This window comes from Electrophorus electricus, chromosome 4 (assembly GCF_041902795.1).
Source record: "Electrophorus electricus isolate QZ-2024a chromosome 4, ASM4190279v1, whole genome shotgun sequence".
Lineage (NCBI taxonomy): Eukaryota > Metazoa > Chordata > Actinopteri > Gymnotiformes > Gymnotidae > Electrophorus > Electrophorus electricus.
This window is the reverse complement of record NC_137500.1, coordinates 3190495-3205557: the sequence shown is the minus strand read 5'-3', so window position 1 is coordinate 3205557 and position 15063 is coordinate 3190495. Positions and strand designations below refer to the sequence as shown.

General features: G+C 47.9%; 2 protein-coding genes across 6 annotated transcripts in view; both read right to left on the bottom strand.

Moving 5' to 3' along the window:
• mob2a (MOB kinase activator 2a) overlaps nucleotides 1-2630 on the bottom strand; it is a 33953-nt gene extending 31323 nt beyond the window's left edge. The window contains exon 1 of the mRNA XM_027015176.3: nucleotides 2303-2630. Coding sequence (XP_026870977.1) covers nucleotides 2303-2319 — 17 coding nt within the window. The 5' untranslated portion in view covers nucleotides 2320-2630. The remainder of the gene's footprint in view (nucleotides 1-2302) is intronic.
• A 4377-nt stretch (nucleotides 2631-7007) lies between these two features.
• The window catches only part of dusp8a (dual specificity phosphatase 8a), a 33938-nt gene continuing 25882 nt past the window's right edge, over nucleotides 7008-15063 (bottom strand). For all 5 annotated transcript variants that reach the window (XM_027015200.3, XM_027015201.3, XM_081711815.1 and 2 more), the window contains 4 exons: nucleotides 11729-11895; nucleotides 11381-11540; nucleotides 10931-11054; nucleotides 7008-10626 (listed from right to left, as the gene is read on the bottom strand). In XM_027015200.3, coding sequence (XP_026871001.3) covers nucleotides 9582-10626; nucleotides 10931-11054; nucleotides 11381-11540; nucleotides 11729-11895 — 1496 coding nt within the window. In that variant the 3' untranslated portion in view covers nucleotides 7008-9581. The remainder of the gene's footprint in view (nucleotides 10627-10930; nucleotides 11055-11380; nucleotides 11541-11728; nucleotides 11896-15063) is intronic.

Sequence of the window (15063 nt, the reverse complement as noted above, 5' to 3'; positions counted from 1 at the left end):
CAATCTGTGGGACAATTAAAGCAGCTGGACAATGGCATGGCCCTATGGGAAAGTTTGCTGTGCCTGACCTTACCTCTATCACCTGAGGATAATGGGACCAGTGGCTTTACTGTGCGAGGAAACGCTCAGTCAACGGCACGGAAATTCTGAAGGGCCTTCGGAATGAAATTCGGAATATGTGTGCATCACCCTACACAGAGTAGTCCCCTGTGCAGCAAACACATGGTGGCCAGAATTGTGCAACCAATCACCTTTAGCTAAGTTTAACACGATGCTATTTTCAGTCTGCCTGTTTCACATAACATTCCTCAGCACAGAACTGTCCAAAGGCATTTCTATTCCAGAAAGAAAGCAGACAATGCAAGACACTACCTAAGAAAAGAAATAAGCAGGAAGACAGCACTGTGCTTAATAACACTGAGTTACAGGGAGAGGCGAGGAGCTAGATTTCACATGCTTTGGAGTCCTTTAGCCACAAGCCTTTAATAGACACAAAGCCACACAAACGCGTGCACAAAAAAGGCAGCTAGTTCGCGTACAGGCCCACGTCTCCCACATTTACCGAACCGAATTGGTGAACAATAAGGAGGAAATAATCACAAGGGAAGTGAAATAAAGGGCGGTGAATAAAAAAAATTAAAAAATTAAAAAGAGGCATTGAGGCCCCTAGTATCACTGCCCTCTTTAGTTTGGCTAAGCATGATGAGGGATAGAGCACAGTGTACAAGACACCAACAGGAAACAGGAACACAACACAGCCAAGTTCACTGACCTCACTCACAGAGCCTGCCATTATTATCATATTACCCTTAATATCATATTACCCAGGGGCTCCGCCATTATTACCATGACATTAAGTCTGAGCTACCACACACAGCAACACCCATGTTTGGTATGGATTTTAAAATCCAATAGCCGACCTATATGAGGATGTGGTGCAAAGATTCAGATTAATTCTGCTTGAACAAAGCAAAAACACTTCAGTACAAATGTTGCTGACACTTTATTAGCATAAAAAACAAGCTTGCTCTCACATGAGAACTCTGAAGCTAGCTGAGCCTCTACAGCAACTGCTAGGAAATCTACTGACATATTACAGTGACATAGCCTACATTTCTAATAGTCTCTATCCCAATCTTCCATTACCATAAATCATTCAAGCGGAGGGGATTAAACATCTGTCGCCTGGGCCGACTCAGATAAGCTGACAAAGATCCATTTTCGGCGGGGCATCTATTCAGTGATGCAATACCCTGTCTGGACATCTCAGAAGCCGGTGCTAGCTGCACCGCGACATGTCGTCTGCTAGGCTGTCCATGGACAATACCACGGGGAACTTAACAGACGCAACACCAGACACTGCATCTAAATCCTGGCCCAGATAATATGATGGTCTGCATGCACAAAACAAAATCAGAAAAGCCAGCGCAGTCCTCTAGGGTACACACCAAGCACGGTAAAATGAAGACTTGGATCTGGCAAGGTTCCCAGAAGGCAAACCTTCAGTCAAGTACCTGTGTCAAAACATCTAGACTGTGAGAGCTTTGCCATTTCTCACTGGTTACTCATTTTTGCAATAATGTGCTTGATTTACTCATTCATGTACTTCAACCCACTCATGACTCAGAAGCTGTGGGCTTCTAAAGTAACATACAAACCACTGAGCTGTATAAACAGTAATGAGCTGGAGATGCACTACGACCTGAGATGCCCTAAGCAAAGAATGCTTCCCAATCCATGTTGTGTACTAAAACTAACATCGTGAAATGAAGCAGTGCCATAACCTGCTCAAGATTTTAAAGATACCATCCGTAAATCTGCAAGTAACATACAAAGCTCTGGATGAACAGTGACAGCACTGGCGTTAGCGGGTGTCCCTTTCAACAGTTCACGAACAGGAACATGAAGAGGAACTGCTGTAAAATCAAGGGGTCAATATGCATCATGTTCAGTTCAGGGCCCCCGGTTCTGTGTCCATTTAAAGTAGCATCATCTCACCAGTGGTCTGGATTCCAGTAACCTGCTGTAGAAACACTGGTTGCAGTGGTCTGACCTTGCAGACAGGAGCTCATATTTAGAGGATGGCAATGAAATGCGGCTCCAGAGAATCACGAGTGAGCACAACCATCATGACCTCACGCGTGAACAAACTTCCCCGGCTACCTCATGTGTGACTGGTAGTTGACTAACCAACTTGTATCTATCTAGAGTGACCCAGAACACGATGGTCCTTTCGAACTCACAGTGTTTGTCAGCAGGATGGCAGGATTTAAGTAGCACGAGTAAGAAATCTTCCACTCACCCCATAAACCAGTCCATCGTGTGAGTGGCAGGGAGGATCCACGCCAGCTGAAGGCAACCCCCCCCCCCGTGCCGTGGCTTAACCGGGCTGCGCGAATGCACGCCCAGCCTGGGCAGAGTCCGTTACCGTGGACCAGCTCCGGAGGACCTTCAACAATCACCGGGTCTGTCCGCGAGCTCTGCGTGCTCCCGCCTGCGACAAAACCACGCGAAGTGTTCCCTCCGGCGCCCGCGAGCTGCACGCCTGCACGGACCCGCGAGCCTCCGTCGCCGCAGTAACGCTCGAGCCCTTCTGCTCCAGGAGGCTTCCGGAAGTAAACAGACACGCGACCCTCGCTTTCATTTCCGTAGCTGCGGCGCATCGGTCGAGCCTCGATAAGACACAACTAGCTTTCCGGTGCGCTGCGGAAATGAGGAAAAACACCGACAAGTCAAAAGCCCCATACGCACACTGAATAACTGATTCATAATTGCACCAAAAATGGCTGAATAATATACGAATGGATTTCGAAACACATCTCTTAAATTATGTCAATATATATGATTTATTACTACTTAATCGGCCGATTCGGCGAAATTCATGAACATATTAATTCAATTAAGCTTTTTTTGTTTCATATACAAGTTAGAAGTCATTTAAAAACTGACAGACCTACTGATTCTGCGCTTTGAACCAAGTCAGTCTTAGAGACTAAAATGATTGCGTGTGGTATTAGGTACACAGCGGTACAATGCGTAATGAAACAATCAACCAGCAGATGGCGCTGTAGTTATTGAATTTGTGTACTCTGTTGTAGAAGCAGTCATTTCTAATCAGAATTTTAGACTAGCTCATAAATATATATTACATTTTTAAAATCCTTCTGAACCCTGGCTTTTAACTTAGGCAACATGAGAGATTGAACATTAGTGCACGGTGTACATATTCATGGTGAGGTCAGCTCCTTAGGGCGAGTACTGGTCTGATCCATATATATATATATATATAGAGAGAGAGAGAGAGAGAGAGAGAGAGATTGAACAAAGTGTTGATAAATGCTGATTGATATATCAGTAGTGCCGCACCATTAAAAGTTACCAGTAGATGGCAGCACAAATACACAGCACAAATAACAATAAAATATGTGCCTTCATCAAAACCAAACAACTAATATGAACAGATATGGACACCAATACCTCTTTTGGTAATATTGGGGAATTCCTTACTAGTGGTTAGTATTACATAAACCAAAAGTCCCTATCATCACCATACATACCCAACCCCCACACCCCCCATACACACCTATCCTTTCCATATTATAAATGCTAGACATTCATACTGAATGAATCGAGTGGAAACTTAACAACACCAAACCTAGAGTGACCCCTAATATTCCAATGTGTTATGAGCCTTAGAGTGAAGCCCACCAGCAGTTGAAGGTGTGCTAAACTGGAGACCTTGGATATCATCAGTGACGGGGCTGTTCTCCAGGAAGCACCTCACCCTCCTCAGCACCAGGGCATGGACCCTGCCCAGAACATGGTAGTGTTGCTTCCTCTCTCTCTCTCTCTCTCTCTCTCTCTCTCTCTCTCTCTCTCTCTCTCTCTCTCTCTCTCACACACACACATTCATACTCTCTCTCTCTCACACACACACACATTCATACTCTCTCTCTCTCTCTCTCTCTCTCTCTCTCACACACACACACACACACACACACACACACACACATTCATACTCTCTCTCTCTCTCTCTCACACACACACACACACACACACACACACACACACACAAAGTGATCTCATATGTTTTGTTATATGCACTCTACCCCTATTGACATTGACACTGTTTCTCTACGGTCACCCTCACTGTTGGTGGTGGTGTTGTAATGTCATTCAGTTGCTTCATTTTTCTGTTGTTTTTTTAGTTCATACTGATCAAGAGTTGTTTGAATTCCTTTTGTGCAATAGGGTATTATCTTTACTTTGAGAAAATAGCAAAAGGTACTGGACGTGTTAAACTAGTTTTTACAGAGTTCTCTCAGTGGATTCGAGCCAGTAGGTTGTTTACAATCTTTTCATTTTGTTTTCTGATTAATAGGTCATTTCAGTCACTCGTCATTTGTGGAGAAGTAATTTGAGGCCAGAGGGACTCCAAAAGAATGGAATGTAGCTCTGATGTAACAATTCTAGAAGTTTCCATATATAAACTCTGGGACACAAAATGATTCTGGCACACATCACAGTTACGGCTGGGAACAATCACATCCTCTGGAACACTCTCACGCACATGCACATGCACACACACACACACACACACACACACACACACACACACACACACACACACACACACACACACACACACATCTTAGAAACCTAAAAATGGCTGTGGTGACCTTTTTAACTGAATCATCATAACCATAAACTGAAAAGATTCACAATTTATGGGTGAAGTCCACTATGTTTAAGTTTTAAAGCATGTTTCCCACATAATTCTTTGAGAAGCAAATTCTGAATGTTTTCTTTTTAAGGATGATCTTACAAACAATTCAATGCCCTCATGACCTCACTGGTGGGGATTTTAGCTTTGGTGCTGAAGTAGAAAGAAACAGAGGAATCTATTGTGTTTCATTATGCAGTCATGGTCAGCTGTTCTCCAGTCAGCATGGGTTTATGGGAGGATTACTCATTGTTATTGCTACAGAAACGCTGTCCTTTATAATCTGGACACCACATGCTACAACTAACCTGTAAAGGGCTATACACCTCCCTCTGTCCCTCCCTCCTCCAAGCATGGATATCTTGGGTAGGCGACAAACAAAAAGCCGAACGTACACACTCGGGTTCAGGGAGCTGAACTGAGAATCAAACGCAAGATGAGTGGAGAAAGAAATATCCCCCAGTACGGAAGAGGGGAATTTCTCCCTCGGTTTCCCCTCAGACTGAGAGCACTCCTGGGCAAACAAGGGGCCTTTCTCACTGCTGGGTAACACCTTGGCCCTCAGCTCTCGCTTGCATACATGTGCACGTATGTGAGTGTCAGGGGCAGGGTGTGACCTTGCTGGCGTTGTGTCGTGTTCACCGGTGTATGAAGTCTCTGTGCCACCTTTCTGACTTCCTCTCCCCTTTCAATGGGGACCCCTGCCATAATAGAGGGACTTTATGGAGGCAAACAATAGGAGAAGCAGAGGACTCTTCCAGTAGCACAGCGCACCGCGGGCTCACATCCGCATGCACCTATGAGTAGCTAAAGAAAAAGTGCTAGCTTGTAACCTTGGTGTACTAAAACAATGATCTTGGTTTTAGCAGTCACATCAAATCAGTTACTAAATCTACATTTTATCACCTTAACAACATCAACAAGAGCAGAGATTTCCTGACAAAACCAGACCTACAGAAACTTGCCTGTGCTTTTATCTTCAGCCGGACTGATTAGTCTAATGAACTCCTAATAATCCTTCCAAAAAAGACAAACAAACAGCTTTAGTGGATTCAAACTGCAACTGCTAGAGTTCTCACTAGGAGCAAATGAAGAGAAACCATGACTCCCTTTCTGAAGTCCTTACACTTGGTACCAGTATACTACAGAGTTGACTTTTAGGTATTATTACTGGTCTATAAATCTCATGGGGTAGGACCAGTGTATCTGATACGACACAGTGCTGTGAGCTGGGAAGAACTCTCAAATCACTAGAAACTCGCAGCTTACTGCTTACAGATCCTGTGGCAATGTCTTTTATTTCTTTTAATTCTTAATTTATTCTTTATAGGTTTAATTTGAATCTATTAACTTTATGTTCTTTAATTTTTTTTATTAATCATTTTAATTCAGGTTTTATCTCTTGAGTCTTTCTTTAAATTAATTTTAGACCAAAATTTAACTTGAACTTTATTTTTAATAAATTGCATGTATAATAAATATTCTTTTTTTCTTTTTTTTTTTGTGGCAAAGATCTTCCTGAGGTGATAGAGGAAGTTTTATTCTTTTTATGGCATTTCTCCACTGGGTTTCCTTTGACTGCCTTTGCAGTTAGGCTTCACCGTGTCCGTGAGACAGGGTCGTATCTATCCAAGGAGTCCAAGTCTAATTTTCTTTCAATGCACCGGTGTGATTATACTACATGCCGGCTTCTGAGACCAAGATTATTCCTAAACTTGTGCTAAAAGTGACTTTCAACGGCAAAACACCACTGACATTAAAATGGAGCCAGACAAGGGTTCATCTACACCCAGGCCAATGTGTGACCGAACACCGCATGCACTGCATGCACCACGAGAAGCATATTGATAAGTGATTGTTCTGCATATGCAGTATTTTCCAGATGTGAGTCTTGTGGCAGACGTGCATGGCTACGCCGACGCTGTTGTACGATCGCTCCCCCTGGCAGCAGGGCTGCAGATTAGCCATCAAAGCCCGAGCTACTCCACCGATCTCGCAGGCAGTCCCATTCTCACGGCGCATGCTGAAGCACCGCACCTGTTTAGTGAGCATTCAATTCCCTCTTGGAGCACACCGATAGCAGGGCTCTAGTTTGCGCGGTAGTTGCCCGCGGTGCCGTGCTGCCGGCTGGGTGTTTAGAAGTCCGCCTTCCTGCCTTCCTTTTTCCAGAAGCAGCACGGCTGCAGGTCTACAGACCCCAAGAACCTTTAATAAACACTACATCATGTATGTATTTATACATTAAAAATGGGTTCAGTGGAAGAGAAACACCACTCAGATCTGCTCTTATTTTGTAATGTTTATATTTTTGTTTCATCTTCACAAAACAGGTACAAGGGGAGGAAAAGCCTTTGAATAGAACCTGAGGTATTTTGCGTCAAGCAGCCTATCAGGATTTTCTCTTAAAAAGTTCCCTATATCAATTATTTTTGTAGATACGTTGTTATTTACACAACATAATAATAATAATAATAATAATAATAATAATAATAAAAGTTGTTTCCCACAATTAAACAGATTCAGCAAAATGGACAGCCTGCATCTTTTCATTACATGTCTTAAATAATAACAATATCTTTAAAAATCTAGAAAAGGGAAAGAAAAGAAAAACAGGTGTCACACAAAGAAAAGGAACAGCAGCACAAGTACAGGAGGAAGGACTGCCATCGAGAAGCGAGAAATGAGAATCCATCCAGAAATTAACAACCGACACCATTTCACATGTACACCCAGAAATCCAGTCCAAGGGATGTCTTTAAATCTTTGGAACAAAGAAGGGAGAAAATGACAAACATAAATGTGTATATATATGTGTGTGGGGGGGGGGGGGGGGAAGAGAGAGAGAGAGAGAGAGAGAGAGAGAGAGAGAGAGAGAAAGTGAGCCAGAATGAGACAACAGAGTGAGCAAGACAGAATGTGGCCAAAAGGTGTGGGGAGATTAGTCCAGGAAGGTAGGGGCAGCTGTGTGGGGACCCACAGCTCAGAGATGGGACTTGTTTGCACCTACCCTGAGCCCAACTCAAGCATCACGTGCTATCATCTCTGTCTCCGCCCACCATGTCTTCCTTGGACCCAACACAAACCCAGATCTGACTCACCACAGCTGGTGTGTTATGAGCTTATACGTTAGTTAGCATATCACGTAGAGTCAGTTTATTTTTTTATCCCCTGCACACACGAGACTCACAGAGCAAAAGAGAGAGATCGAGACCTCCTGTCCAAAATATTGTGTGATGATTTGGGTTCACAAAGGTCCCTCTGAATTAGTCACTTACACCCCATCTGCACGGTCTCGCATAAACAATAAATAAACGCATAAATACAAAGAATAAAAGAGACAACCGGAAAACCCTCCAAGTCCCTGGCAACATTTTAAATTTGCATTCATCATATGTGCTTGTAGAGAAAAAGCTCAAATCTAAGATTCAAAATGCACTGACGTGCCTTACGGTCATTTTAGGAAGCTGAGCTATCACTTCTGATTATTGTCGAATACACATGCTTACAGTCCTATAATATTTCAGAGCCAACGGGCTGAAGACATACCGAAACCGTTCTGAACGTCACAGCTCGTGACAGTTCAGGACACTGAAGCAGGGGTTTGGGAACGCATGGTGTGTAAAAGCACTGTGGTACCCTTTTGATGAAACAATTCATAAACTCCTTAAAGCAAAAGAAAGTGCATTAAAAATACCATACGAACTCATTTTAATAATCACTCTCCCTTATACATGAAAAAATGGAAAATGTACAAAAAATGGACAAAATAGCACATACTGCTTGTAGTTCTGTATCAGTTTTGTGAGTGATTTTATAAATACCATACAGCGAAAAACTGAGGTCAACACACACACACACACACACACACACACACACACATACACACATACACACACATACACACACATACACACACATACACACACACACAATAAAAGATTCCACAATCATTATATTACTTCTCATTACCAGAATGAAAGGATAAAATAAAATAAATTAAAACCGAGAGAACCAAAGGATTAAGAACGTCCACTGAAATAGCTGTGTATAGTGTATATACTATGTATCTGTAGGGAACCCAGCAGCTGTGGAGCATGCTCAGTGTGGATAAGCTGGGTGGTCATTCATTTCATCCCCTCCCATTGTACGGTGGGGGAAGGGGGGGGGGGGGGTGTGAAATTTGGGAAAAGGTAAAAGAACAAACACAAAGAACAAAACAGTGACAGAGGGCACTGCGAGAAGAACATCCACAATGCCTTTCCTTCATAACATTCCTGCATCCTCCCCCAGAATTCCGCTCTTTCTGGGATACAGGAGTAGGGAGGACAAAGATGGTACACAAAGAAGCCTTCATTAGATCAGAGTCTGTACCAGGGCTTCCAGTCTGTCAGTAGAGACCCCTTGTGATGTGGAGGTGCAATTACACTGAGTGTAAGGTAGACTAATACCGTATGCAGTGGTGACCAGAGGAGACTGAGCCATGCTTTCTAATCAGTACAGTCAGGCTGGTAAAGCTTTTTTTGGAGAGGAACGTGTCGGAGAGAAGAGTTATTCTGCGCCTGGGTTTGGTTGTGCATGTACAGTACAGCAGATCAGTCCTTAGCACCCTCCCAAATCCTTTTTGGGATGGTGATGGCTTAGAAACACTAGAGACAGAGTGAAATTTGCCTCCACCTAGCTCCCCAGTCCCAGAAATCCGAATGTCCGATTTCTCCTAATCAGTCATTTCCTTGAGGCTAAGCGTGAACGAATGCTCCCCAAGTCCGAAACAGGCCCTTTCCACCCTCCCTCACTCCTCCTCGCCTGCAGGGGGTGCCTGTCTGCCTCTATCCATCAGTCCCAGCTTGCAGTGCGGTTGTCAGGACACCTCGATGATCTCCATGCTGCCTGAGAAGCTGGACTGCTTGCCGATCTTGGCGAGCTCCTCCCTGGAGTGCGTCTCCGAGATCCCGTCCTCAAACTCCATCTGACAGCTGCGTCGCTTGAACTGTTTGTCGGCGGCGGCGGCGGCATCCTCGTGCCAGCTGGCCCGTGACTCCCGCGCTTCGCCCGCCTTCTGCCGGAGGCGCACCGCGTCGCATGGGCCCGGAAGCGCGCCGCCGCAGCCCAGCGGCGTGAAGTGCACCGGCCCTCCCCCGCCGCCCAGAGACTCCGAGCCATAGAACCAGGGCGTGTCACCCGTGGGCGTGACGGGCGTGGTGGCCTGCACCGTGTCGCGGTGCTTGGTCCACATCGGCCCCGTGCCCACCGCAGGAAGGCTGAGCAGCAGCGATGACTTCAGGCTGTCATCCAGGCTGGGGCTTTTGCGCACGGGCAGCGTTCGGCCGAGCGAGTGCACTGGCGAGCTGCCTGCGCTGCTGCCACTGTGCTTGCTTTTCCGCCGTGAGCGCACCCTCGGCCCACCCTCTGCCAGCGGGCTCGGGGAGTCAGCCGAGCCAGGGCGGTCCGAAGCCGGCGACAGCTGGCACACGCCGTTGGCGACCCCAGAACCGGGGCTGTCCAACTTGCAGAGTTTGGGCACGTCCTCGACGTGGACGGGTGCCAGGCGAGGACACTGGCTGGGCGTGTAGACAGACTTGATGTCCAGCGAGAAGGAGCGCTTGAGGCGGTTGGTGTCCAGGATGCGCTCGACCGACAGGTTGAGGCTGTTGAAGCCCTGCTGCAGTGACGTGGGTGACACCAGCTTGGCCTCCATCTCGCTGCTGTCTGCCTCTCCCTCCGGACGAGAGCCCTCAGGCTTCGGGGGCGCTTCTCCTCCGGGTTCGCCAGGCTCGTCCAGCTGCTCGCCCTTCTCCTGACCCGAGGACAGCGCCTTCAGAAGCCGCAGACCCTTCTCGAACTCCAGCAGCTGGCCCAGGAAGTTAAAGTTTGGCGATATGGAAGGCCTGCGATCCTTAACGAACCTGGGAGGAGAGAAACGTGGGCTTTATTTTCGTCTGCACATACGTACAGTGCAACCCTCCCTTTCTGCACTCTCGGCTTTGGGATAAGACACGGTACATGTGTACCGTGTCCCAGTGTGACCTGTGAAGTTATGGGAAAGAAACGAAACAAACAAACAAACAAAAAAAACCATAACCACCATTGTTTACACATTTCTATGCAAGTCACTTTTATGACTGGGATAATAGATCTAATATTACAAGGGCACAGAACAGCTTTTTAAAAGCATGCAATTTAAGCTGCAAAGCGCCGGCGCGGGCTCACCTGTACGCATCATCTGATGACAAGCCCATTGTCTTCATAATGTAAGCGATGGCAATGGTGGCAGACCTAGAGATGCCCGCTAAACAATGGACAATCACTCGGCAGTTGGACACCTTGGCTTTGTCTGCAAAGGGGGAAGGGAGACAAACATGAGTGAACACAAAAGACAACCAAACACCCCACTGACACGCTACAGAACAGGCACATCTAATCTGCTGAACAGGCCGGGTGAAACCATCACGTTCTTCCTGGGGCCCTCTTAGCCTGAGCTGCTTGCTTTTCACAGGTGGGCTTTAGCTCTGATCCGTCCCTTTTTTACAAACGTGAAGAGAGCGAGTCCAAGTGTTCGTGAATGTGCGAAAAAAGGGACGGGTGTCACATTTCAAGTTTCCCAAGAACGCCGAGCGCGCGCGCACGCACGCACGCACACTCCAACCGGCGCGCACTTACCAATGAACTCGTTGGTTTTGTCCAGCCAAGGGAGAAGTTTCTCACAGTAGTTATCGTTAACAGGAATGCGCATGAAGTGGCTCTCCGAGATGAACTCCGGCTTGGGGCAGGTGTTACTGGCATTCAGCACGTACGTGATGCCATTCTGGACCATCAGATCCTGGGAGAGAGGCAACCACGTTAGCCCGAGCCAGTCAGCAACGCTCACAGGCATACGTGTTCAACATACACAACAATCGGATTAAACATGAGCACCCTGAGTATGTAAAGGGTAAAGGGTGTGTGAGTTTGGTTACAGGACGCACAGGACCAAGTCTGGACCAAATGCCGGGTTCCAGCCTCGCTTACCTTGTTGAGTACGTCCTTCTGCGAGCCCAAGTAGAGGTGAGGCAGGATCCGCGTAGGCCCCACGTTGGCCACGGGCAGACACGGCTGGGACAGGCTCATGGGCAGAACGGCCACGGGCTTCCCCTCACACAGGCCCGGGAAGCAGGACGAGAAGGCCGCAAACCCACCTGCACGGGGAAGAGGGAATGCGCGTGAGCCGAATGCCGCGACCAGAGAACCCGCGTTTCGATCGCACCACTGAAAAGAAAAGGCGCATCACCGCAGACGGGTCTTATTATATCACCGACACCCCGCAGGGCCTCGAGTTAAACCTGAACAAAGCAACTGCAAAAAAAGAATCTGTCTCGAACGAAGTGGTTCTGGGAAAACAGAGCAAGTCAAAAACCAGTTTGAGAGTAATTAAATAATGATGAGCACAGAAAGAGCTTGTTGGAAACCTGCATATCACAAGCAGGGTTAGCAGGGTTAGGGTGTGTTTCTAATCACAACACTGCTTAAGGCTAAACTCAGTCATCATGAGCACGATTACACTGCTGGGACTACATGCCTTGAAGGTACAGCGCATTAGCTAATGAGGGTTACGGCAGGTCAGAAGGGATAAGAGGAGTGTCTCTTAAGAGTGCTTTCCACATGGGTGGCTCGCTAAAAAGGGCGCAGTCTCTTTAAGAGGCAGGCGGCTCCGGTTCTGGCCCTCGCGGCTCCCTTTCCTGAATGACCTCATATCCTCTACTGAACGGTCACGTCAAGCCTGGGGAATGAGCACTCGATTCAGAGGTGGCTGTGGCAACATCGTCCCGACAACCAGGCGCACGCGCACACGTGCATAAACACATACACACGCACTCACACTTTGTATGTACATACGACTCTGTTTTACAAATCAGTTGTGTAATGTCTGCTGGCTGAGGGTGGACGAGAGGACAATAGCGGTAGAACTAGGTGAGCTGGGAAATGCCTCGAGATGGGTTTAGACCTTAATCTTGCATGAGAATCTGGGACACACACGCACACACACACACACACACACACACACACACACATACATACACACACAGTCAACACACACACACACACACAGTCAATACACAGTCAACATACACACACGCGCGTGCGCGCACACACACAGCAGTCAGCCAGAGAGCCATGACATCACTGTGTCCACACAACCAGGAAACAAAGCGTGAATAGCAAGCAAGAGTGACAGCATAGAACAGGGGGTGGGGTGGGGTGGGGTGGGGTGGGGGGGAAAGGAGGAGGAGGATCAGAAAAATAGAGAAGCACAGAGTAAAACGAGTCAAGGCAAATAAAGGCAGAGCTGATAAGCAGGTTTCTAACAAAGAGTGAGAGAGTCCACACAGGGGTGTCAGCGCATGACATCATCCAGCCTTCACACTCCATCGACTAACCACAGCTCCACAAGCACACCACGGCTAACGGGCTCCACTGAACACCTGTCAGCCCACCCGCCCACTCTGACCACCCGGCTCTCGGAGAGCTCGGGCGACAGCAGGCTGTCCGTTGTAGGTAGAGGGTTCTGCTCGTGACTTCGGGTGGAACAGATCGGCCTTTTGCAACTAGAAAGCCCAGCAACCCCCATCCTGTAGCGCTATAGCCCCCACCCCTCGGCCATGGTCTCACTCCCCCACCCCACAGTGCTCTCTCCCTCAACCGGCTCGCCAGCAGGGCCCGCTGACATCATTGCCCATGAGGGTTATGTCAACATTTGTCAGCAACACCCCCGAGGGACCGGAGACCTTGTGCAGCTCCGGCCTTGGTCCTCGTAACAACCACCCCTCCCCTGTGAGTGTATGCCTCTGCACGCAGGACTCTCACACACACACACACACACACACACATCCTGTCCTAGGCCTTGAGGCAGAGAGCAGGATGTGGAAGAGGACTTGGGAAGGGCATCTTAGACGGGGCACTCTGGGGGGGCTTCTGCCGCTACTCCACGTCACTCCTAGACGAGCTTCACACGAGGACCCTAAAGGAGCATCGCGTTCCCGAACAAATGAAACGCAAACAGGAGGAAAGTGCTGGACTCCAAAAGGCACCGAGGTGGTTAGAAAGCTAAACAACATTGCTCAGTGGGTCTCGACGGCGATGGCGAGATTACAGACCGCTTGCCCGTCTCAGAGGGTGGGCCAGACGCTCAGAGAAAGGCCTGCTCTCGCGAACGAGGCGATGCATCGTACCCATCTTAACCCAGTCATTCTGGAAAAACCCAAACATACCCAGTGAGTCAGCCATGGCACGCACATTACACAGTAAACACATTACGTGGATACAAGCATGAACTAACGCGCACACATGAACTATGCTCAACGCACTCATACAGATGACATCATTCACTTTTTGCACTCTGCAGTTGTAAGAGAGGACACTGGGAAGGGTGTGTGCAGGTTTGCGTGTGTGTGTATATGTTGTTCTATGCGCAGTGGCAATGCCACCGGACTGGATCAGCTGGGAGCCGCTCACACGCACACACACGCGCACACACACACGCGCACTCACACACACGCACTCACACACACGCACTCACACACACGCACTCACACACACGCACTCACACACACGCACTCACACACACGCACTCGCACCCCTCCCGTGTCTCTCTGCCTGCCTGGGGGCATTGGCAGGTATCCGTGGAGCTACTGGGCTGAAACTCCTGGTGCGGATGAACCTCACACAGATGGAGTGCTCATGCAGAGCACGTGGGGCACTGAACTTGCAGCCAGACCCGTCCAACGGCACGGCCTACTCTCGCCTAGCCACACTTCCACAAACGTAGTTTCAATTTTTCGTATTTTGTTGTTTTATCATCATCATTTAAGGGTGTTTAATAAGCTTATTTGAACTGTCTATAATGCTGTACACGTTGCATTACAGTGTGAACTCAGTGTGTTCCACCCTTAGCTGTAGCCTAGATACATGTTTAGCTCTGATGAAATAACTTTCAGTTTGTAAAGGAAGCGTTTGGCCTGGGAGTGCATTAACCCCAGCGTCTGACATCACTCACCCCGGGGCACAAGACCTCCTCTGCTAGGAGCCTTTCACTCTATAGGCCCAGCCCCAGACACACTCTCCATTCACCAGCACCAGCGCAAAGCCATTGATGGGGATGAATGGAGCTCACAAACACACACGCACACATATGCACGCATGCACGTGCGCGCACACACACACACACACACACCCTCCCCCAGCCTTTCAGCCTCCAGATGCAGGAGACATGACGCCATTGAGGAGCAGCCTCCATCTGTCCCCCTCCATCTCTGTCTCACACACACACACACACACACATTACCATTTCAATGAGGCCCGTATGACAT